We start from the raw sequence: 25696 nt of genomic DNA on the forward strand, positions 1-25696 counted from the left end.
CTGTATAGAACATGACTGTGACCATGGATATGGAAATAACTATGGCTTATACAGAGCACTGTGGCATAGATAGTTTGCAAAGAGAATGCCATGACATTCATGCCTATGGATTGAAGCAATGTAGGAGGTCAGAGGTACCTTGTTTTCATAAATATCAAGTATGTACTCAACACTTTCCAAAACGATAATAAAAAATTCCAAAACGGTGATAAAATTCCGCATCACAGCTGTATAGGCGTTTTGTGTATGCGATGAAACCAGAAAGGAAAAAAAAGTAAAATATAGGACTCATGTCTATTTAAAGATTCAGACATTATACATTTTTTTTACTACCTCCTCTCTTTTTCTATGAATATTTCTGTTTTGAGAGGACATTGAAATTCTTTGCTTATGAGCCCTAATAGCAGCTAATTGAAAAGAACCCTGACAGGCCTGTGAGGTTTAGTTGATTATGCTATGTATTTTTGCTTGCTGGCTGTCAAGGTGTCACAATTTAATTAAATGTTAGGAGCAAATGACTCAAAGCTGAGCCTGTGAGAGGGGGAGGTGGCTTTTGTGCTAAACAAAGAAACATTTTCCTGTTTCTTTCCATTCTTTCATAACCCAGACAACTGGTTTAAAAATTATTCTGATTTTTAAAAGGCTTAAAGCTGCTGTAAAACCATATTATTTAATTTACTTTCTTAACCACTTACCAGGAAAAAATGGGAAAAGGTGATTCAAAAAATAATGTCATATCTCTCGATTTTTTGAGTCCTAATAGAATTCTTAATTGAGGGCTGATTCACACAGGCTTCTGCTCAGCGTCTCGTTCAAACGCAGTTTTTTTTCTTCAAGAATGCCAGCGTTTAACAGCTAAGCTCTTATAGCTTTTGAAGGTTTTTAATGGTTTTCAGGAGAGTGTTGCGTTTTATGGGCTTTTGGTGGCTTTTGCAGGGAGTGTAGGGAAAGGCTGGGATTTTTGGGCTTTTTAGTGGCTTTTGCTGGCTTTCAAACGCATACTAGAAGCTGCATGTTGCTTTTTGAGATGAGATGAGATGCCCGGATTAGCTGCCAGGCTTTCATGAATACCTGCAAAAGCTTGTACTAAATGCTCCCATTCACTTGCATTCAGAGCCAGGACAACGGCCTCCAGCACCCAAGGCAGAGACAACAAAGTGTGCCCCTCCAGTCCTCCCACCCCAGCTGTCACACACTGATTGCTATTAGACTAAGAGGCGCTCCAAGGCCCCCAACAGCTTAATCTCTATAGTTATCTGGCTTGCAGCCACTGGCATGTCTCCTTTTCCTATTTCTCTCTGCTTCAAACACAATAGGGGAGTGATAGCTGAGTGAGTTGTGCGCCCCCTCCTACACTGCGCCATGAGGCTGGAGCTTCTCTCGCCTCTGCCTCGGCCCGGCCCTGCTTGCATTGGATGGCAATAGATCCCTAAAAACATTACTTTTAAAATGCCTAGTTTAATGCCTGAAAAACATCCATGTGAACCAGCCCTGAGAGTGGCTGTGGTTTGTTGATCATAGATATTAACCATTTCAGCCACCCGGACATGATGCTCACGTCCAGATGGCTGCTCTGCTGCAGTGCTGTGCTTCGGCGCGCTCCCAAGTGTGATCGTGGGCGCGGTAGCCCTGGGATCAGTGAATGGGAACATGGTTCCCGATCACCGATCCGTGTCCCCAGTAGAAAAACCAAAGCGCTCTTACTAGACGCTTCAGTCTTTCTGCATATAAAATTTAGCACAAGGAGAAAAAAAACTCAAGGTGGCCATCTTGTGGCTAAATAGTAAAACTACATCTACATATTTTTTACATTACAATTTACACATATAATAACATTAAAAATTAACTGTTTATTTCCCACACCAAAATATTACCCAAATGAAATTTTTAATGGGAAAAAAATTACAATAATAATAAAAAAACCTAAATAGTTACCTAAGGGTCTGAACTTTTTAAATATGCATTTGAAAGGGGTATACTACGAACATTTTTTTAATTATAAGCTTGTAAATAGTGATGGACGCAAAATGGAAAAAATGCACCTTTATTTCCAAATAAAATATTGGCGCCATACATTGTGATAGGGACAAAATTTAAATGGTGTCATAACCGAGACAAACGGGCAAATAAAATACATAGGTTTTAATTATGGTAGCATGGATTATTTTAAAGCTATAATGGACGAAAACTGAGAAATAATGCATTTTTTTCCATTTTTTTTCTTCTTAATCCTGGTAAAATGCATTTATAAAAAAATAATTCTTAGCAAAATGTACCACCCAAAGAAAGCCTAATTAGTGGCGGAAAAAACAGGATATAGATCAATAAATTGTGTTAAGAAGTGATAAAGTTATTAGCAAATGAATGGGAGGTAAAAATTGCTCTGATGCATATGGGGAAAAATTCCCGCGGGCTGAAATGGGTTGGTGGCACAAGGGAAGTTGTTGTGTTTGATTTTCAAGCTTTTTTACTCTGGAACACAGTTGGATCTCACTTATTAAAGGGAAAGGTAAAGAAAGACAAACTATTTGGCCAGGATAATCTAGGACTGTATCATAAATTTTCAGTAGGGATGGCGGTCCAGCAGGGCGAAAGGGATTCACTAACCTGAATTTGCATTGGGATTTGTGGGTTCGCAATCCCCCTGAACCCCTGAATGCTTGATACAGGGTTTTCAGTCTTGATGACATGCTTTAGTTGACCACTTCCTCTAAGATTAAAGAAAAATTTAGTGAATTCAGTGATGTTTCAGTTGCACATATGTATTTTTGTAGGATATATTATTTAACATCCTTTGCATATCCTTTCTTATTTATTTTTTATTCTTTCTCCACTTTATATCTGCTATTGCATAAGCTAGACACATTAATATCTGCTCTGATTTTCAGATGTTCTGAATTTTATGCTACTTTAAGTGAGATAAAACTGTAACAGCCCAGTCATTAGGGGGCTATTCCATAGTAAAATAAAAAAGTAAACGCTTATATGTTGTGTGTCACACCACAGATTAGCTTTCAATAATTTAGGATTTTTTTTATATATCCTTTTCCAAAAAAACTAAAGCTTTAATAGTAACCAAAACAAAGTTTAAAGCGGACATGAACTCAAAACTTTCTCTATATTCTAAAAGCTAAGCAACAGCATAATAACATTTAAAGAAAAACATTTATTTATTACAGCTGATGCAAATCCTGCAATAAATCTGCAGTGTGTCTACTTCTTGCTCTAATAGAAGCAGACATACGGTTAACATTCTGTGTTTACAAACTAGCTGCTCTACCAAGGCAGCCAGCTGACACAGCTGAGAGATCAAATTACACTTGTGATTAGTCACAGATGAGGGTGAATTAGACAGCCTAAACTCTCTAGATACATACAGTGTGCATTTCTCTGTGTTTTCATTCTGACCTGTGTAAGAGAGTCCACATTAACGTATGACATGTTAAAGGACCAAAAGTGCATTTTAATCCATGGACAAGAGACAGCGTTGTGAACTTTTGCAAAGGTCTTCAATCACCTATTACAATTACACTGTTCATTCTTGGGAAAACCAAAATGTTTTAGTAACAGTGCTCCACTTTCCTGCACTGGTAAGCAAAATGCAATTAGCTCCTTTTTCTAATCTCTGGAGGCATTTTAATTCATTTCTATAAGAAAACAAACCACCTTGTAACATTTGATTATGCTTAATCAGACCTCGCCCTTCTCATCTCTTCTACAAACATCAGGAACTTCTTTGATGAAAATATTCTGCTATGTTTCTTTCTTTTTCAATAAAGACATCATATTTAATGCACTGTATGAGTTTCATAAAATATGTAAAAGTTAAATGGAAAATTCTCAACTTTTAATCTAAAGGTGAAAGAACATTTGAAGAATAATTACCACTTGAAATTTATATTTGTGAAGAGCTCAAATTAAACGGAAAGACACAAATTAGTTCAATAAAAAAAAGCCATTTAGTTTAATATTTGAATGTTATCAGTTTCTAAATGTTAGCTGGACCGGCATACAATTGCAAACACATCATTAAAGGACACCGGAAGCGAAAATAAAGTAATGAAATAAACGATTGTATCTATCTTCCTTCTCCTAAAAATTACTTTTGAAGATATTCCACAGTATTAGTTTATGTTTAAATCTACTTTTGAAGTTTTAACTGTTTTATTGTTTTTGCTCAATGACACATTCATTGAAGTATGCCAGAGCTACAATCTATGAACTATTGACCAGTTTTATCTCTTTCCTGATCTCAGAAGCCATTTTCTGCTAGGAAAGTGTTTTATAGTTGGAATTTCTTATCAGTGAGGGTCACACTGTAGTCACTTCCTGTCTGAGTCAGGACTGAGTCAGCCACTTACATATCTGATATTTAACTCTTTCAGGCAGAGAAAGAAAAAAAAGGAACACAGCATAGTTATTTGTGTGCTAGGCACTGTACATACCCATGTCTATCTTATCATGTCACATGTCACTTCGGGTATCCTTTAACCAGTTCACCCCCAAGGGTTTTTATCCTAACGGACCAGAGCAGTTTTCAGTTGTCAGTGCTCCTCCCTTTTATTCCCTAATAACTTTATTATTACTTATCACAAGAAAATGATCTATACCTCGTTTTTTTCACCACCAATTAGGCTTTCTGTGGATAGTACATTTTGCTAAGATTTTTTTTTTATTCTAAATGCGTTTTAATGAGAAAAACAGAAAAAAAAAGAAAAAAAAATCATTATTTCTTAGTTTTCGACCATTTTAGTTTTAAAATTAAACATTCTCCTGTGGATAAAACAAACACGTTTTATTTGCCCAGTTGTCCCGATTATTAAACCGTTTAAATTATGTCCCTATCACAATGTATGGCGACAGTATATTATTTTGAAATATAAGTGTTATTTTTCTGTTCTGTTTTTTTTTTTATTCTGGCCATAATTACAAGCCCCTATGTAATAAATTAAAATGAATTTTCCCCCATAAAATATAAATTAACAAAGCTGAGTCCCTAAGGCAACTATTTATTTATTTTTTTTAAGCTGATTTTTTTTTACAAGTGTTTTTTTTTGGGGGGGGGGGGGGGTTTGGAAGTGTAATTTTATTAAGATCTGTATGTACTTGAAAATGAATGTATTTTGTAGGTGTAATATACTTTTTGGCCACAAGATGGCGCTAGTGAACACTCGTTCGTTTTCTTCACTTTATTTAATTGTTACATTTCCTGTTATTGTGATTGGACGTAGCCGCTGTTCGCGGTCACGTCCATTCGCCCGATGGAAACAGCGGCGGTAGCGGCGCACACATGGCGGTAGCAGCGGCGGGAACGCGCGACGTATTAAAACGTCATGTTGCTGTTAATAGCGGTAAGCATGACATTTTAATACTTTAGGATGTCAGTAAATGGTTAAACAGGTAGAAAACAGATGCTAGCAAACAAAAGGAGGAGGGTAGGCACACAGAGATAGATTGAATGCAGTGAGAATGTTCAATAAAGCTGTGCATATAACAAGTCCCAAATGTTCAATGTGCTCAATTTTTCTGAAAAGGCTACAAAGGTTCGGGCCTTGGACAGCTGTAGCCCAAAGGGACACCTGGATGTGAAATAGGGGTTGCTACACATAAAAGAGGAGGCTGAAAAGGGTAGATGATGCCCAAAAATGAAAGAAAGGAACTACAGTAAATGGATTTTACACATGTAAGAAGGGGCTGTGCATGGAATGGGAACATCCTTGACCTAGGGGCAGAAATAGTATAAATACGGCCTTGCTAATGCCACAATAAGTATTTCATCTACTTTGTATCGATGCTGGATCTGTACACGCATATGTACTTTATGACAGTAAAACGTTACAGCAGTGCCAAGCTTACACATCTCAGTTCTTCTGTTAGCACAGAAAACAAATACTGTCCAAAGTAATGCAGTTCAATTTATAAAACGTTTAGAATATGTTGTGAAGCTTCCTTGAAACTGTATAAACTTTGCAGACCTGATCCAATTCACTTTTTTTCTCTTAGGTTTTCTCATAGGGGATCATCTTTCATCCTTTCAAAATCGCTTTTGCACTCTGCAATTTAAAAAGTAACAAAAACCAGGTGAAAAAAAAGTCTAAATGTTTCTATTGTCTTGCCTATTGGAGGCTTATTGTGAAAATATCACCTAGAAAAAATTGTAGGAGAAAAAGTGAATTGAATCAAGCCCTGTGTGTCTTTATGACATGTCCATGCTATTCAAGCCATTTTTTAATTTTAATACAATTTTGCAAAAGATGTCAGTTTTCAGGCAGCTCAAAGGTCCTGTGAGCTCAAATATTACATTTCCCCAGTCTTACTGAAATCTGTACATTTTGGAAAACTCTCTAAAGCATGTCCTGTCCAGGCCAGGAGGATTATAGTAAGCCCCTTATTTGGATGAAGGTTGACTTGGAGCAATGGATTCAGGACTTGTATTACAATGAAATCCTTTTAGATTTTCCATAAAATACCAACTTTGCTCACATCCAGCTGGATGTAGTGTCGATTTTTTAATTTATGGAAGTTGCTCTTAATAAATTAAGTGGATATTACCATTGATGTGTCCCCATATAGTATTTTATTTCACATTCCTGAACTGTGTGGCACGCATGAAAGAGAAGATGGGCATAAACTGTACAGTCTACTTGGGAGTCAATAGACCAGTTCTGGTTAATTTTGGATGAGAGTTTGTTGTCAGTGCTACATGTCTAAATGGGTTTTGTTGTGTCTGACTTATATTGGGATAGAGTCTTCTAGTGGCAGGTGGACACTGGATTTTTAAATAGTAAATATCTTTGGATCCTACTGCAGGGTGGTAAAGTTTGGAGGCATCCTCGTACTAACTGCAGTTATCAGCAAGGCTAAACAAGAGGGGTGGGGGGTAACTACATGGATGTAGTGTTGCTCGGATACAATCTATGATCACGACATAGCCAGGATTCAGGAGCATTTTTTCACTATCCGACACCGTGATCCGAATCCGTGGTCAGGAATCGATCACAAAAATCAATCACGGATGCGGCCGTTATTTCGCATATTCGGATCACGGAAAAAATAGCCGTGATTTTAAGCTGAAAAGCAGCCGACTTTAGCGGTTAATAGTAAAGCCTCCTTACATAATATAAATATCAAATTTGTGGGATATATTAAAGGATACCCCAACTGAAATGTGACATAATGAGATAGACATGTGTATGTACAGTGCCTAGCACACAGATAACTATGCTGTGTTCCTTTTTTTCTTTCTCTGCCTGAAAGAGTTAAATATCAGGTATGTAAGTGGCTGACTCAGTCCTGACTCAGACAGGAAGTGACTACAGTGTGACTCTCACTGATAAGAAATTCCCCTTTTTTACCTCTTTCTTGCTTTCAGAAGCCATTTTCTGCTCGGAAAGTGTTTTATAGTTGGAATTTCTTATCAGTGAGGGTCACACTGAAGTCACTTCCTGTCTGAGTCAGGACTAAGTCAGCCACTTGAATACCTTATATTTAACTCTTTCAGGCAGAAAAATAAAAAAAGGAACACAGCATAGTTATCTGTGTGCTGGGCACTGTACATACACATGTCTATCTCATTATGTCACATTTCAGTTGGGGTATCCTTTAAGTAAAACAGTGGGAACAAGGGGGATTTTTTTTCCAAAAAGACCTTATAGTTTTTGAGATAATTGATTTTAAAGGTTCAAAGGAAAAGAGTATACATTTAAATACTATAATCTTATAAATTAATGTGGTTACAGGCGCTACTCCAAACTTATGTATAGTTTCACAGACAATGAAGCAAGAAGACCATGGGTCGCCACACAGTGGGATGGGAACAACCTCCCTAAATGAATGGAATAAAGTCTGTGCAGGCGCTCAACATAGATAGTAGTTCACAGTCCCAGAATAGTCTGTATTGAAATAGGCAAAGACGATCTCATACGTTCAAAATAAATATCCACCAGGTACTCTCACCAGATCAGTTGGCTGACTCAATCACAAATCAGCAAAACCAGCATAACAATGTACTCCATCATTACAGGGGGTCAGCATTGGAATCTGGTGAGCAGTTAACCATGATAGCATTGGTGGTGGGAACACACGGCTGATCATCTTATCACCTAACACGGGGCGAACTGTTATAACAACCTGTGATCTAGCAGTATCACGCTATGTCCGCACATTGTGTTTAATCTACGGATGCTAAGAGCAGTGGAAGACCGTTGGAGTACATTGTTATGCTGGTTTTGCTGATTTGTGATTGAGTCAGCCAACTGATCTGGTGAGAGTACCTGGTGGATATTTATTTTGAACGTATGAGATCGTCTTTGCCTATTTGAATACAGACTATTCTGGGACTGTGAACTACTATCTATGTTGAGCGCCTGCACAGACTTTATTCCATACATTTAAATACGGTAAATGACAGTTAATGTATTTACCGCATTTACATGTATACTTTTTTCCTTTGAAATTTCCTTTAAATCTTTAAAATTGATTATCTCAAAAACTATAAGGTCTTTTTGGAATTTTTTTCCCTTGTTCCCACTGTTTTACTTAAAAGAGTTATTAGGCCGCACCTCTCTCCTCTTCTCATTGATGCTGCTATGGCAGCAAAATCTGACAGTCGTGCCTGCGTGGCTTCAGACTCGGAGGCGATCCGTGACCGATAGTGATCTACCTATTGGGCACCCATGTCCTTAAGCATATAAGATGATTTCCAAGTGTGACTGGTGACTGGTTACATGCTATAAACACCAAATTTGCAGGATATGTTAAAGGAGTTATCAGGCAATATGAACAAAATAAGTGCTATTTACCCGGGGCTTCCTCCAACCTCAAGCTCCCAGCATGTCCCTCGCCGCAGCTCTGCCATCAGCCATTCACCGCAGCTCTGTCCTGGTCCCCGATGATGATGTCAGGGCGACCTCCAGGTCGGCCTGTACTGCACCTGTGCAAGCGGCGCTGTCAATCACCGCCACATGGACTGGAGCGGACTGTGCAGGCGCAGAACTACTGCGCCTGAGCAGTCCGCTCCGTTCCACGTGGCAGTGATTGACAGCGCCGCTTGCGCAGGTGCAGTACAGAGTGACTTGGAGGTTGTCCTGACGTCATCACCAGGGACCAAGACAGAGCTGCGGCGAATGGCTGATGGCAGAGCTGCGGCGAGGGACCTGCTGGGAACTTGAGGCTGGAGGAAGCCCCGGGTAAATAGCACTTATTTTGTTTATATTGCCTGATAACTCCTTTAACATATCCTGCAAATTTGGTGTTTATAGCAACTAGTGTTGGGCGAACAGTGTTCGCCACTGTTCGGGTTCTGCAGAACATCACCCTGTTCGGGTGATGTTCGAGTTCGGCCGAACACCTGATGGTGTTCGGCCTTTTAAGTTCGGGTTCGCCCCGAACTACTGAATGGCCGCCGAACAGGGCCGAACAGGGCCCCTGTTCGGCCGAACATGCCGCAATACGGCCCCCCTATGGGGTCGCAGGCATAAGGGGGGAGCATGCCCCGATCGCGGGGGGGTCGGAAATTCCCCCCACCCCCTCCGCTAGCGCTCCCCCCTCTGCCCGCTTCCCCATAAAAAAAGTTTAAGGCAAGTTAAATAGTACTTGGTGGCTGGCCTGGCACTGGCAGTCGAGTGAGGAGGAGGAGGAGTCCGAGTAGCAGAGTGACGCGTTGAGGCCGGGCAGCGGGCGGTTCAGCGGTAGTACCCTTGTGGTACTTCCGCCCTTTCTCTGACCTCACGTCCTCTGCATACGAGGGTACGCGTCACGCGTACCCTCGTATGCGTCATCACGTAGAGGACGTGAGGTCAAAGAAAGGGCGGAAGTACCACAAGGGTACTACCGCTGAACCGCCCGCTGCCCGGCCTCAACGCGTCACTCTGCTACTCGGACTCCTCCTCCTCCTCCTCACTCCACTGCCAGTGCCAGGCCAGCCACCAAGTACTATTTAACTTGCCTTAAACTTTTTTTATGGGGAAGCGGGCATAGGGGGGAGCGCTTGCGGAGGGGGTGGGGGGAATTTCCGACCCCCCCCCCCGCGATCGGGGCATGCTCCCCCCCTTATGCCTGCGACCCCATAGGGCCCCCAAAATGGGCATGTTCGGGGGTCCCATTGACTTCCATTGAGTTTGGCGTTCGGGCCGAACATGCCGAACATCTGGCCCATGTTCGGCCTGTTCGGCCCGAACCCGAACATCCAGGTGTTCGCCCAACACTACATGTAACCAGTCACCAGTCACACTTGGAAATCATCTAATATGCTTTAGGACATGGGTGCCCAATAGGTAGATCACTATCGGTCACGGACCGCCTCCGAGTCTGAAACCACGCAGGCACGGCTGTCAGATTTTTCTGCCATAGCAGCATCAATGAGAAGAGGAGAGAGGTGCGGCTGAAGGGGAGGCGCAGCTAAAGGGGAGGGGAGCAAATAAGGAGACAGGTCTCCTTCCCTCCAGGCTGTGTGACTCACACAGCGTCTCCTCCCCTCCAGGCTGCCTGAACGCGCAGTGTCTTCTCCTTTCCAGGCTGCTTGCACGTGCAGTGTCTTCTCCCCTCCAGGCTGCCTGTAAAACATGCATCTCCTATCCTCCAGGCAAGTGCAATGTGGGCAAATAGCTTCAGGAGGTCAGGGAGTGGGGATTAACTACAGTATAGGGGAGAAAGCTTCTGTAGGAATTCACTAGGCTTGGAGGGGGGGGTTATGGAGAGATTTCTGTGACTGACTGCCTATATATGCTACGGGGGTAGATCTCGTGGGCTCGCCAGTTGCTAAAGTAGCTCTCAAGCCAAAAAAGTGTAGGCACCCCTGCTTTAGGAGATGTTGAGGGGGGGGGGGGGGTTGACAGAGGGGGGCGAAGGTTCAGCAGTGATGTCCCAGTTCTTCATGAAATAAACCTGTGTTGATGGCTGACGCTGCTGAGGATCCTAATGTGTTTCAGTTCGAATGTGCTGCTCGGGGTCCCGACTCCTGAGCAGCATTCGGCAGGGCTGTCTGATCAAGATAATCTGGCTGTCTCAGAAGTGTGGTGGAGCAGCAGCAGCCGATGGATGGATGGATCCAGCATCCAGCAAGGCCAACCATCCAGTGTGTGAATGTGCTGCCTATAAGCTAGTGTTTAGTTGAAAGCTGAATGGTGGACTGGAGTAATGTTTGAGGTTAGGTACAGATTAGTCAGGTTAATCTAAGTGTTTAGGATTTTAAGAGAGAGGGTAGGGTTAGGCATCAAGATGTTAAGTAAGGTCTTGGTTAAGCATCAGGATGTTTAGAGAGAGGTTAGATTTAGGCATCAGGATAGAGTTAATTTTAGGGGAAGGTTAGTGTACATAAGGAAAGTGTACCTGAGATGGTGCATACTGCTGTATTTATACTTACCTGGGGTTTCCTCTAGCCCCATGTGTATGTGGGCTCCCTCGCCATCCTTCCCAGCTGCTCCATTGACCTGTGGTAGCCTCAGGTATTTTCTTCAGTCCTGCTAGTCTTATTCTTCTGTGCATGCATAGCCCTGCCATACGTAGTGTTTTACATAGGTAGGGGGTGGTTAGTGTTAAGTGTGGATGGGGGGTTATTGTTAGGCAAAGGTGTGTGGGTACTGTATAGTGTTGGTGGGGGAAAGGTTAGTGTGAGGAATAGGTTACTGAAGTCAATAGTAGAATATCGGTAATATTACATTATTGATATTCAAACTGCTGGCAACAGCTGGCACCATAGTTAACGGGTAGTTTTATTATATGTAGCTTTACATATATGTCATACAATTTCCTAAATAGTTTCAATTTGGTAAGTTTTTTTTTTAATAAACAAAATTGCACTTACACTAATGTTTTCATAGTTTGCATTGCTGTCAACTGACCTAGTGTTATTATTCTAATTGAAAAATTATAATTGTATGTAATTTAAACATGAGATGTAAACTATAGTAAACGTTGATCTAGCACTCAGTTATATTTCCCTACAAGGCACACTATGTATAAAAATGCAAATATATGTGTAAATTGCATGTCACACCAAGTATTTAATTTGTCATACAGTCCTACACTACTCTACACAGTAAATCAACACAGTTCACAAATTATTAATTGCTTTTCAAGTGCAAAGAATGGTGCTTCCACAGACTGCAGTACGACTGCGCAACACAGGAGCTCTTTAACAACTTATGAAAATTCCAAACATAAACCATTTGAAAACATACGCATTCAAATGGTCTTCATTTGCCATACATTGCTCATTATAAATTATTATAAAAGCTGTTATATGATCAAAAGCTTGCTATTTCAACTTGTTGCTACATAAGAGATTAACACTCAGAGGAGCAATTTTAGAAGAAAAGAAAAGTTTGGAGTTAATGGCTTTCCAGAAGTAAATTATTTATCAGGCCACCAAGGGCAATCAAATCATTTTAACTATAAGTACTCCAAAGGGAGATCTGGATCATGCATTCTTCTAGAAATACAACACTGGGGTTTAATGAGTGTCTCATACTAAAATGTTTGCTTCAACTTGGCTGTTTATTTAAAATGCTTCCACAGAATATAAACCTGACCTTCAAAACTATGTTATCGTACCCTGATAATATGAATCAGAAATAATTTATGCTTACAAAGACAAAGAAGGCATCATTGCAATGTACTGTTAACCATTCCTACATTTTAGTGCTGGGATTTCTTGCCTAGAGGTGACTCTAAGCACTTATCCTATCTTTTATACATACCAGTTTACATTTGAGGGGTTTTTACAGTCATACCATGTGCTTTCAGAGTTCAGGTCACAAATAAATATATAGACTTTAGAAATGTGTAATTTGGGAAGTAATGTTTGCTACTTTTATGCCAGTGTTAATAAGAAGTGATAAAATTCCTTTTTGCAGCTATGGATGCAATGGCTGTAATCTGTTTATATGCCTATTTTGTCACAGCAGGGGACTGATTTAATTACAATAATCACTAATGTTAATGACTAGCAGTAGTCTAATACATGAAAATATGTACTTGGTTTTATTAAGATAACAGTACTGGTTGGTTTTTATCTTACAAGGCGATATGAAAAAAAACTCACTTGTCTTGTCTTTTTATCATTCTGATGTTATTTTCCAATTAATTTAGATGTAGGGGGCATTATTTAACTTAAAAAGTGTGGGCAGATCTGGACTAAACATAGACATATAGTACAGATCAGAAAGGGGCTTTATTGATTGATATATCTCAATGAACACTTCATTCATCCTATTTCATTCTGTGGGTCAGAAAAATCTACTGCACAAACATGGGGTTCTTGTGCCAGGAGGGTGTTATGTGTGCAGAGAATGAATTTTAAGTAAGCAGATACATCTGTGTACAATGAAACTCACACGTTATTTTAAGGGAAATGTTTCCATCCAGCCTGGTTTGTTCCTGTTTTAAATATTACATTAAAATATCCGGGACTGTCCATTTGTAAGTGATTTATTGGTAGATCCACAGCATATCACAACACAAGGCAATGCAGTGAAACATGATGTTGGTGGATGGTGCACGAGATCAGACACAAGGAGACTGGCACAACAGCCATTTTAATTCCATATGGACTTAAAGGGAACCTGAAGCAAGTAAAAATATTTAAAATAAACACATGATGTAGCTGCAAATGAATTTTATATACTAACATCACCGTCAGTTCCTCTCAGAAGCTCACCATTTTCTTCTTACAGTGATCCCTTCCAGTTCTGACAATATTTTGTCAGAACTGAAATATACCAGTTGCTGTCAGTTATATATCAGCAGCTGTCAGTTACAACAGAATGTGCAAGGTAACATCCATGTTTCCCTATGGCTCAAGTGGGTGATATTACAGTTTAACAGTGTACTGACAAGGAAGCTGTTATGGGGTAACAACCATTTTTAAAATGGAGGATGGAGAATTGCATCGATCACAGTGGACAAATGGGATGCAGGATGTGAGGAATCGGGGAAAAGCCGCCGCAAGTGCTCAGAGTGAGGCGGCTGTTTCCGCATCTAACATGGCGGCACAACGCGAGGAAACTGCCGCATGCCGCATGGGCAGAGCGGTGGAGTCCGCGTTGAATGCAGCGGATTGCGCGCATAGCAATACTACTGACATTGTGGTTGGACGCGAGGAAGCCGCCGCTTGCTTAGAGAGCGGGGCAGCGGCCACCGCGCCCGAATCAGCAGATACATTGCAAGACATGTCTGGTGTGGCTGGGACTGCTAGTCCACACAGGTTCAGAAGGACGCGCGCGCGCTGAGAGGCAGAGCTTATATGACAGCCAGGGAAGAGTCAACTGACCAAGCGGGTCAGCTGACATTTTTACCACCTTCCATTGGTCCAGCACTTAGGGGTGGCGCTGGTGAGCACTATAGTATATATACTGGATGCTGGTCATTTCTCTGGTGTCTGCCGTTGCGATCACTACGTGGTAGAACTCAGACCTTGTCTGTATTTGTGTTCTAGCATAGTTTCCAAAGGTGTTGATGATCAAGTAACTCACACCTTAGCATTAGAAATATTGAACTGTATTATTTGTTATGACCTTCTGCCTGCCTGACTATTCCTCTGAACTCTGAATCTGTACCTTGTTATTTCTGATATCCTGTTGCCAAACTCTGCTCGTTCCTGGACTCTGTATTTACCTCCTGATTCTGTACCTTGCTATTCTGATACTCCGTTGCCAAACCCTGCCTGTTTATGGGATTCCGTATCTGTCTCCTGAATCTGTACCTTATCTGTCTGTGTGTTAACGACCTGGCTTGCCGACCTCGAGAACTGGCCTTACTGTTAGAGGCAGTTCCCAGATCTGTTAGTGACACCCTCTCTCTGGTGTCACTCACGCTCTGTCCTTCCTACTCTCAGCCTAGCTCCTCCCCCGGGAGAGTCTAGGCCATCGGAAGGAACATACTTCTGGGCAGTACTCAAAGTATACTGTTGCATCTAACACTCACTTGTTATCTCAGGTGTCCAGAGGTTAGTAGATATATCTGATTATCGGTGATACTGCAGATCACCAATAATCGGGTATATTCTGTATTCTCGGTGATACTTCAGATCACCGGTAATCAGACCCTCTCTGTGTTACACCGATCGTTACACAGGAGAGGAGAAAGAGATTGAGGAATAGACTACACAAGAGGTAAATATGACCTGTGTATGGTTATTTTGACTTTTTATTTTCAGTTCAGGTTCTCTTTAAGCATGTAAACAAGCATTAGAAAGCCGCAAAAAGCTGTTGTGCCGGTCCCCTTGTGCCTGAACGCCTACACCTCATACACCATGCACCAATACTATGTTTCACTGCATTGCCTTATGTTCTGAACTGTTGTGAGTCTACCAATAAATCACTTATGAATTGACAGTGCCCGGCGAGTTTGATTTAAAGTTAACCTGAGATGGGCACAATAAAAGATTTATACTTGCCCAGGGCTTCCTCCAGCCCCATGAGCAATGATGCATCCCTCGCCATCCTCCCTCCATTCACCTGGTATCGGTCCCGTTAACTGGCTCAGCCGTGCCAGTCGAGCTCTTCTGCGCATGTGCAAAGCTATGCATATTTATTTTAGGTGTTAGACTGTTTCAAATTGCAATACTATATATTGAAGTTAATCTGCTAAACATTACATTTTCAGTCTATCTATTCATAATTAAGCTTACAAGGTACAATGCTGTAGCCTATTGCTAAAATGTCATTGTATATTTGTCAATAATCAACAATTACCAGACTAGCATGACTAAGTAATTAAAGCTCGCAGCTTTCAAGCAATGCTGTGGCTAATGACTGTCTATTCCATGATATGTTGTTTTTACGCCTAGAAAGCTCAGTAATGTGACAAATATAACGGCAATGCAAGTTCAATAATATTGACAAAATGTAACTAGTTTTACAACAAACTGCCACATCACATTACCTGGCCTCCGTAGTAAGAAGTGGCTTTGGTTTTATAAGGCCAAATAAAAAGAATGGTATGGTCCACGTGCAATTTGACAATCAGGCATTTAGTTCCAAGAAGACATTTGGACCAATATTTTCCTTTGGTTTATTATAAATGGCAACATTTCCACATATACTTAAAATGTTTGGCTGCTTTATACATGACAGGATGATTGGATGTGCAGGCAGGCTCTTACTTCCCTCAGCATCTATTATCAAGTGACAAGGATGTACGTAGAAATCTTTTTTATGCCAATGGAGATTGGAGAAGATAAAAACCAATGTTGATATCAACTATTTTTGATAGCAAAAAGAACACGTTTTCTAACCTGCCACCATCAGCTGCACCTAACAGCAATCATCATTTACTGTTAAAAAACAGTCCACATTGACAACTGTTGTGAAATATCACAAATACTGTTATAGTTTTCTGCCAGACAGAACATGCTAAGAGCACTGTAATGGTAGTTCAATACAAATCTGGACTACATATATAATCTTATTTTACATTCTTTTGATATGCAAATAAAAAAAAAAATACCAGAAAATATTAATGGTCAGAAATGCCAATCTCCGATTCCACAGAAATTCTGATTAATGCCAATGCCGATTACTGAATCCACGGATTTCCAATATCTGTTTTCTGATTTCCAAGGAGTCTTTTTTTGTCTTTTTATGCATCCTCTCATTGGCCAAATGCTTCTGAGTTGGCTCAGAAGTGTTGGACCAATCAGAGAGTGCAGAATTGTACTTCGGTAACTGTAATACCACAGAAATGCTAGGTCAGTCACAAGACTCGGAGATACATGATAGTATCCAAGTCTTGTGATTGGTCTAAAATGACCACGGCAATCCGATTTTTGTGGAAAAATTCTGATCGGTCCAATGCTTCCAAGTTCTATGATTGGGCTAAGATTACCAAGTTGGAGTAATGCAGTATTTCCACTGAAATCCAATTTCCAACTGGAAATGCGAAAAAATTAATTTCCTCAAAATCCGAATGAGCATCCCTATCAAAAAATTAGTTTGTTGCTGCTATTGTTTATGAAAAACTACCTACATATTTCTAGATGATTCTTGATCTGCACTACTGCTAAATAAATAATATGTTGATGGTTGTCAGATGCAAAACATAAACAAAACTGTAACCTACTCTTTGGCTTCCCACCTCCATATTGCTGTATGAGCCAGTTGACACAGCCAAATGAATCAAACATGACTTTAGTTCCAGCTGCACCTGGGCTGAAACACCGGACCATGAAAATCCATTTTGAGTAAAATCCCTAGCGTAAAATCCATAATCTGTAATTGTCTACTGGCCTATAGTTGTCTTGTCAAGGATTTTAAAACTCAGCTTTTCAAAGAGCCTTTATATTCATTTAGAATATGCCTAAACTTGAGAAATCATATTTGAAAATTACTTTTCAATCATTTAAATTCATTTAAATTCTTTGGTTGAGTAAAACTTGCTGGTAAACACTTACATATACATTGCAAGGTAATCCTGCCATCTGCATGGAGGGTTGTTTTGACTATCACTGCGCCAGCATTTTAGTATAACATAAAAAATCCTCCCTAAGGAGGGCTCCCATTGGTCTGTTAACCTTGTGGTAGCCTTGCCCCTGTTCTCTTTGTGTAGATAACTCAGGGCAGCGGTGCCCCAGATGGCTATACTCATGCTGCCTCCCACACCCTATATGCAGAGTAGTGCAGGGAAATGTACCTATTCCAGGCACTGAATTTGGGTCCCGACTTAGGGTCCCGATCACATAACATGTGATCAGGACATGAGGAAGCATGTCCGCATGCATCAGCTTTTTGTGTTGGCAGAAGAGACTCAGTGCCTGGAATAGATAAAAATCAACTCACTCCCTGTGTTTCTCTGCATATAGTGACCAGTGGGGAGCCCCATCAGCACATTTAAAGACGCTTTTTCAGAGCTTACAACTTTAGTGTAGCAAGCCCTGACTCACGTGAATGCCACACTTTCTCCTCCCCACCTACATGCTCAACACCCTGTTGCGGGTACCCATGGCACCCACAGCACCACTGACACTCACCAGCCCCCACATGCCCCACTGCTGCACAGCTGACACCCACACTCACTACCCCCACTCCCCCACTAATTTACTGGGAAACCCTGGCAAAAAGCATTTTTAATTAGCTGCCAGGATTTCCCATTGGTTATTATATTATCTTAGGGGATCCCTTAAAAAGTTCAGCAAGTCAAAACTGGCCAATTCAAGTTCTGGAATTGTGCCTGCTCATTCTTACTTAGGGGTTGCTTGATTTTCCCTAAGTTTGCTTTGTAGACAAGACATTGACCAGAAACAGACACAAAATATAATCTAGAACATACAAAGTGTACATTTAAATGTACTTTTTACTTTTATTTGCATATACCATAACTAGACTATGAAATATCAGATAAAAAGTTATTTAGAAAATACTTTTTTATACTATGTTGCAGCAACTAGTAATTTTAATAAAAACAATAGTTTCAACATTTTAACTGAGTATTTTTAAAATGAGTCATTTTAAATGTAAAACATTTATCCATTTTCTACAATGACTTAAAGTGTACCCAAGGTGACATGTGACATGATGAGATAAACAAGTGTATGTACAGTGCAAAACTTATTAATAACCATTCTGTTTTACTTGTTTGAATTTGCTGCCTGAAAGAGTTAATTTTTAGGCATGGAAGTGGCAGCTTCTGTCTTGTCAGTAACTTGTGGGGAATATAGTAAACATCACTGATAAGCAATTTACAGCCATAAATGTTTTCCTAGCAGAATACAACTTGTGAGAGCAGAGGCAGATAAAAAAGGTCAATAGTTCATGTATATTCCTTTAGGGGCACTCAAATGACTGCACTTAGCAGAGGGTACAAAACATTCAATCTACTTTGTGAGTGTTTAAATATAAAATAAAACCATATCTAAATATCTAAAAATATCTAAAAAAATAAATAAATCATTTTTAGGAGTCTCACCAGTTTATTTTAACCTCGGGTTCACATTAAAGAGGCTCTCCAGTGAAAATAATGTAATAAAAAAAGTGCTTCATTTTTACGATAATTATGTGTAAATGATTTAGTCAGTGTTTTCCCACTGAAAAATATTTCCTCTCCCTGATATACATTCTGACATTTATCACATGGTGACATTTTTACTGCTGGCAGATGATGTCAGTGGAAGTAGCTGCTGCTTGCTTTTTTGGCAGTTGGAAACAGATGTAAACAGCTATTTTTCACAGTGCAACGAGGTTCACAGATAGGAAACTGCCAAGACCATGGTCATCACAGTTTCCTGCGGGAGGGGTTTCACCACAATATCAGCCATACAGAGCCCCCTGATGATCTGTTCGAGAAAAGGAATAGATTTCTCATGGAAAAGAGGGTATCAGCTACTGATTGGGATGAAGTTCAATTCTTGGTCACGGTTTCTCTTTAAGTGAGTTCACTATACGTACGCTTGTCTTAAATGCTTTCCTTATTAGCTCAGCTTTAAGCATGTCTACAGGTAGCTTCTTCTAATGGATGTTTTTACTCCTTTTGTTCATGTACTAGGAGGAGTGTCTTTGTACAAAGTCATTATTTTTGAGTTACAGTTATTAAGACAGTACAAGACACAATATGAAACCCTTCAGCAAAGCCTTTCTTTATTTGCTTAGCTAGCAATGAAATTACGTCTGCAGTCAGACAACACATAGTGAGACATCAAACACCAGTAGAGTTACTCATTATCTGTGATGTGTATTCTCGTCACACAGTTCATTGTTCTAATCCTCCAAGGACCAAGGGCTATCGGAAGCTATTTAATCTGACAGCCTTAATAGGAGTTCACAGACAAAATTTATGATCTACATGGCTCAGCTTGGGAGTCACTGTAAGGCTATGTTGATAATGATTCCAATGAAGACAAGGCTCTGGCATTAACAGAGACAGACTAGAGATGGAAGCCTGGCAGTAATAGTCATTGCGCATGGGGCACTGTAACTGTGTATAGTCAGTTCTTATCATCTTTATGAGCATTTGCTGAAGAGCATCTGCGTCCATGTACACAATTTCTGGAGCTGCTACTCAAGAAAAAGCTCTAAATATGCTGTTTAATAGTGTAGTTTTAGAGAGTTTAGTTTTTACCAAGTGGAAGGATTGTAAATTGTGATCCATCCTGTAAGTGCAATGTAGTGGCTGCGCTCACCAGGCAGGATGTAACTCTTTGCTCTTGTGTCAGGATTTCCTTTACTGAAATGAATAGAGATCAGTGTATGTGCATGCATGTTTCCCTTTTCTTTACTGGAAGAAGCTCTGCATTGCCCAACAGTACACTTCCCTAATCCTTTTTAAAATCTTTTACCAACCATGCTGGATGGAAGACCAGGAAGGCTCTGCTTCCTGATCAATCTGAGACTGCATGGTTCTCTCCCAGAACAGGCCTTAAGTCTATGCTAGGGATACTATAGACAATGACTATGTTGAGAATCAGATTGTGTGCTTGTGCTCCTAAAGGTGGCCATACACTGGTCGATTTGCCATCAGATTCGACCAACAGATAGAACCCTCTCTTATCGAATCTGATCAGAGAGGGATCGTAAGGCCACCTTTACTGCAAACAAATTGTGAATCGATTTCAGCCTGAACCCGATCACAGTCTGTGGAGCTGCCGCTGCTGCTGCCGCCCCCCCCCCCCCCCCCGCATACATTACCTGTTCTGGCCGGCGCGAGTCCCCTGGTCCCCGCTCTCTTCTTCTCTGCTCCGGGCTCCAGACCATTCCTGCAGCTACTGTACTTCCTGTCCAGGGGAAGTTTAAACAGTAGAGGGCACTCTACTGTTTAAACTTCCTGCCGGGACAGGAAGTTCTATGTAGCTGCAGGAACGGTCCGGAACCCAGTGCGGAAAGAAGATAGCTGGGACCAGGGGACTCATGCCGGCCGGGACAGGTAATGTATACCCGCTGTATTGCGTCGGTCGTCGGGCATTCGAACGCCGCTATCGACGCACTCCCGACCCGCCGGCAATCGAGAAAAATCTCCCGCACGGATGGATCAACAGGAATCGACGGGAACGATCGATTTCGGATGGAAATCGATCGTTCTGTCAGTGGTGTGTGCGGCGATTTCACAGCCGATTCGATCACTGTGATTGAATCGGACGTATATCGGTGGGAAAATCGTTAGGTGTATAGGCCCCTTAAGAGAGGGATACTGTAGACAATGACTATGTTGAGAATCAGATTGTGTGCTCCTCAGGACAATTAGTGAAATGGCTATATACTCTGGAAAGTGCTGCATATAAGTATACTGTACAATTATATTAATGTTTAAAAAGGAGCTCTTTAGCATTGCCAAAATCAGTTTCTGAATTATTTAAGTGCCATTGAGGGTATAATCAGGGGCATAACCAGAATGTGCCACACTGCAGAGATCTGTAGACTGGTCCCATCCAAGCGTCACCAGTATTGCACTTCCAGCAGGAGCCTTCTGCGCATGTGTGGTACTATTCTTTTGCAAACCACTCATGGACAGAATGCTCCCAGCAATGGGTCCACAATCAAGTAGGCACACGGAGGAGAGTGCACAGTAGCCTAGGACTAGTTGGAGTTGGGGACTAGATTGCAGATGGTGCTTTTGTCGCTAACAGATGGCTGAAAAATTAGACAATTCTTAACCACTGCTGTGCTATCTACATTATACCACTTCTTGGTATAAAACCCACTGAACATGAACTCTCAGTGCCTGTTAATAAATAAAAAAGAGATTTCTTATGCCTCATATCGCCATTCAGATTTACTAAGAGTTCAATTAAGAGGTTTTATAGTGCCATTTACAAGCACACACATTTTTTCCTTGTTTTATTCTATTTTTATAGTATTTCTCCTAAGAATGAGGAACACTCCTAAAGTCATCCTGGAAGCTACTTGTTTAGAAAATGATCTGCTAATACTAAAAAACAGGGGTGCTCGGATACCCCTTTTCAAAATCCAGATTGGATTTGGATCCGAATACCCAGATATCCAATCCGGGTCAGATACCGAGTTTAAACTTTTCTGATCCGAATCCGAATCGGATATCCGACCTCAGTATCCGGGGTATCCAGGCAAATGCGGATATCTAGATAGAAAAAACGGAAGTGGCCCTTAAATTGCTTTAAAATCTTTTTTTTAGGGTAAATGAGGCATGTAGCATCATTATTTTTTAAAGGGCAACACTAATTGATGATGTGGGGACTTAAAATTCGCCTCTTTGCACGTGCCATGTGACATGTGCCAAGTGCCATGTGCCACGTGCAAAGTGCCACGTGCCAAGTACCGAGTGCCACATGCCAAGTGCCACGTGCCGAGTGACAGTCAGACAGCAGAGCAGAAGACACTAACTGTCACACTGGCACTGCTCAGCAGCACAGCAGTTCTGTAGTAAGCTAACACAATAGTACTACTACTCTAACAACTACTAGCACTGACTGCAGTACTACAGTACTAACTACACAATAACACAGTAATCCTATTCCCTAACCTAACCTACAGTATACTGTAGCTAGCTAAGGCCAATAGCTGGCCAGCAGGCAGCAGCTGGCCTGGTCTGTGCACAGCCCACACACAGACACATAGCAGCTGCAGCAGCCTTGCAGCACACACTGTCACACAATGAAATCAAGCTAATTAACAATACAACAGTAGTGTAGTGATAGTGAAGGGGTTAATCACGGAACAGCTTTAGGTTTATCACTGTGTGCAGCACTTGCTAGGCCAGCAGCACTGGAGCATGTCTCTCAGTGAGCATTCAAAAGCAAGGAAAAAATTTCTCATCATGACAGCCCTCCTTATTATACAGGGGGCTGGCCAGGGTTCCTTTCTGTGATTGGGTGCCAGAGCTTAGGCTGGGAACCCTCTGATTGGCTCAATGAGGTCAGGTAGGACTGGCCAGGGTTCTGCTCTGCCTGTTCAGTAAGCCAGCACTAATTCAGTAGGAGACCTTTGGCAAGTCTCCCTTACACTGCTACTGCCAATAGAGCGCGCCCTAGTGGCTGCTGCTCTGCTCTGGCGCTTTGAGTCCGCAAGGAGAAAAGCGCAATATAAATGTTATTTGTCTTGTCTTGTCTTTGTCTCCTCTGTGATTGTTTTTCCTCTGTTCTTTTTTAAAGGTTATAATGCTGTTGCGTATCTTTTAGAGCAGATTCTGAGTTCAGGTCCGATTTAAAGGCCCAATCCAGTGTGGAAAATTCCATGGACAAAAAACCCTTATTTACATTTTGAGTAGTGGGAAAAGTAGTTGTTGGCAATACCCAGAAGATCAAGAAATTTACAAAACACATGTGCAAGTAGTCCTATGGCTGAAATGTGCATCTACAGCAGTCTCAATCAAATAGTGGCTGTGTCTTTTTTTTAATACATTTAATGTTCCTTTTAACAAATTGGAGGTGATCTGGAGGTTCACTCTTATGGGCTTGATTCACAAAAGGGTGCTAACTTAGTTAGCATGCCTAAAAGCCCCTTAGCACGCCAAAAGCCTTTTAGAACTCGCAAAGTTTAGTGCGTGAAGTTAGCGTGCGCAAAGTTTAAAGCTCTGCGCAGTGCGCATGGAACGTCGCACCCGGTGCGAAACGTCTCACCGGGTGCGCCTGAAACGTTGCACCGGGTGCGCCCGAAATGTGTGGTCCCACCCGGTGTGACGTTCTGCGCGCACCATGCAGCACTAAACTTTGTGCTCGATCAATAAAAGCTTTGGTCATGCTAACTGCTTAGCACCCTAGTTAGCCCGCCCATAGGTTTTAAACTTGCTAAGTGAGTTAGCACCCTTTTGTGAATCCAGCCCTATGTGTGTTTGTGTAGTAAATTTCACAAATGTTTGCTCTTGGTGTCTTCTTTCAAAAAGATACATACATGTGCTGGAAAGCTCATGTGCTTGTGGTTAATGTCTTAGATCTTTCTGAAGATCCTGCTGCTGGCTTTGATCTTGCTTTTAAGGGGAATGTAGTAGGATAAAAATTCAGACAATGGGTACACCCTGGTTTATCAGTATTCCTATGGGACATAATAAGGTTAGTTGTAACTAGCTGGGGGTGGGGGGCACCTAGAGGTTTTATCTTGCATCATGAAATTGTTAAAAACATAAATCTATTATTTTTTTTTGGGGGGGGGGGGGGGGGTTAAAAAAACTGTATAGGGAGCAGATTCTGTGCACATGCCTTGTCTTCTTTCCCAGCATAGAGCAGACCAAAAGGAATGCTTATTCGGATTTCAAGGAATTAAAATGTCCTCATTTATGAATGGAAATCGGCATTTCCTATCGGAACTCAGAAATTGGAAAATGGAAATTGAATTTCTGCGGAAATACCACATTACTGGAACTCTGTAATTTTAACCCAATCACATAACTTTGAAGCACTGGACCAATCAAAGAATGCAGAGTCAACTTGGAAGCATAGGGCCAATCAGGGAATGCAAAAAAATACAAAAAAAAGACTCCTTGGAAATCAGAAAACAGAAATTGTGAATCGGATTTCTGCAGAAATACCGCATTACTGCAACTCGGTAATTTTAGCCCAATCACAGAACTCAGAGGCAGAGTCAATTTAGAAGTATTTGGCCAATCAGAGAATGCAAAAAAGGATAAAAAAAAGACAAGAAAGAAATCAGAACTCGGAATCCAGAAGTCAAAAATCCACAGAATCGGTAATCGGCATTAGAAGAATTTGGAATTTTCACAGAATTGGAAATCAGCATTTCTGACCATCCCTGCAGGCTAGTCATTAAAGGACTTCTGATGCGAGTGGGATTAAACACATTTCACTCACCTGGGGCTTCTTCCAGCCCCTAGCAGCCATCTCAGTCCCTCGCTGCAGCCCAGGTCCTCCTCGCTGTCCCGCTAGCCACCCATAATGATCGCAACCCCACTGGCAGGTCGGCTCTTCTGCGCCTGTGAGGGCACTCGGGCCATGTCATCTGGCACGTACTGTGCCTGCACACAACTGCTGTTGTCATCAGGCGCAGAAGAGCAGACCTGCCAAATTGATCCGTCCCTGTGTGGACTTGAACCACCAACCCTTCGGTTAACAGACAAATGCGCTAACCAATTGCGCCACAGAGACTGTGCATGCAGTTGCTGCTAAATGGCTATCTGCGGTTCTCTCCGGACAACTGTTGAACACAAAAGGCAAGGCCATCCCTGGGTGGGTTTGAACCACAAACCTTTTGGTTAACAGACAAATGCGCTAACCAACTGCGCCACAGAGACTGTGCACGCAGTTGCTGCTAAATGATTTTATGGGGATGTATGTGTGTCTTTTGGAGGGAGGAAGTAAGTCTGCTCCAAGAAGTTTAACACCACTTTTTCCTACAGTGCAGCATTCACTGTGTGGCAGTATAGTGGTGAGCATAGCTGCCTTCCAAACAGTTGACCTGGGTTCGATTCCTGGCCAATGTATGTGAGCTTGCTTTTGACATCCTACAAATCCCTGAAAGACAAGATCCATGAACAGGGAGGAGGAGGAGGAGGGAGGAGGGATTTTTACTTTGTAATTGATTTCGGATCCGGATATCTGCAATATCCGCGGATATCCATGTCATGCGTCCAAATATCCACAGATAGCTATTCGGATTTAAAAAAAATCCGGAATCCGAATCCGAATCGGATAGCGTAAAAAAGTTCGGATATCCGGGTTACCCGGATATCCGGAATCCGGATGAGCATCCCTGGATATAAATATGGCAGCCTCTGTATCCTTCTCATTTCAGTTGTCCTTTAAAGGGAGATACACGCTTCTTAGTGTAGAAAATAGATAAAAAGG

The 25696-nt window shown here is 41.4% G+C and overlaps 1 protein-coding gene across 3 annotated transcripts in view; it reads right to left on the bottom strand.

The window, feature by feature from the left end:
• The window catches only part of DRD2 (dopamine receptor D2), a 593536-nt gene that overhangs the window by 393862 nt on the left and 173978 nt on the right, over window positions 1–25696 (bottom strand). For 2 of the 3 annotated variants that reach the window (XM_068240778.1, XM_068240777.1), the window contains exon 2: window positions 2608–2710. The exons of the other annotated variant lie outside the window; for it this stretch is intronic. In XM_068240778.1, the coding sequence (XP_068096879.1) occupies window positions 2608–2690 (83 nt within the window). In that variant the 5' untranslated portion in view covers window positions 2691–2710. The remainder of the gene's footprint in view (window positions 1–2607; window positions 2711–25696) is intronic. 3 annotated transcript variants of the gene reach the window in all.

This window comes from Hyperolius riggenbachi, chromosome 6, assembly GCF_040937935.1.
Source record: "Hyperolius riggenbachi isolate aHypRig1 chromosome 6, aHypRig1.pri, whole genome shotgun sequence".
Classification (NCBI taxonomy): domain Eukaryota; kingdom Metazoa; phylum Chordata; class Amphibia; order Anura; family Hyperoliidae; genus Hyperolius; species Hyperolius riggenbachi.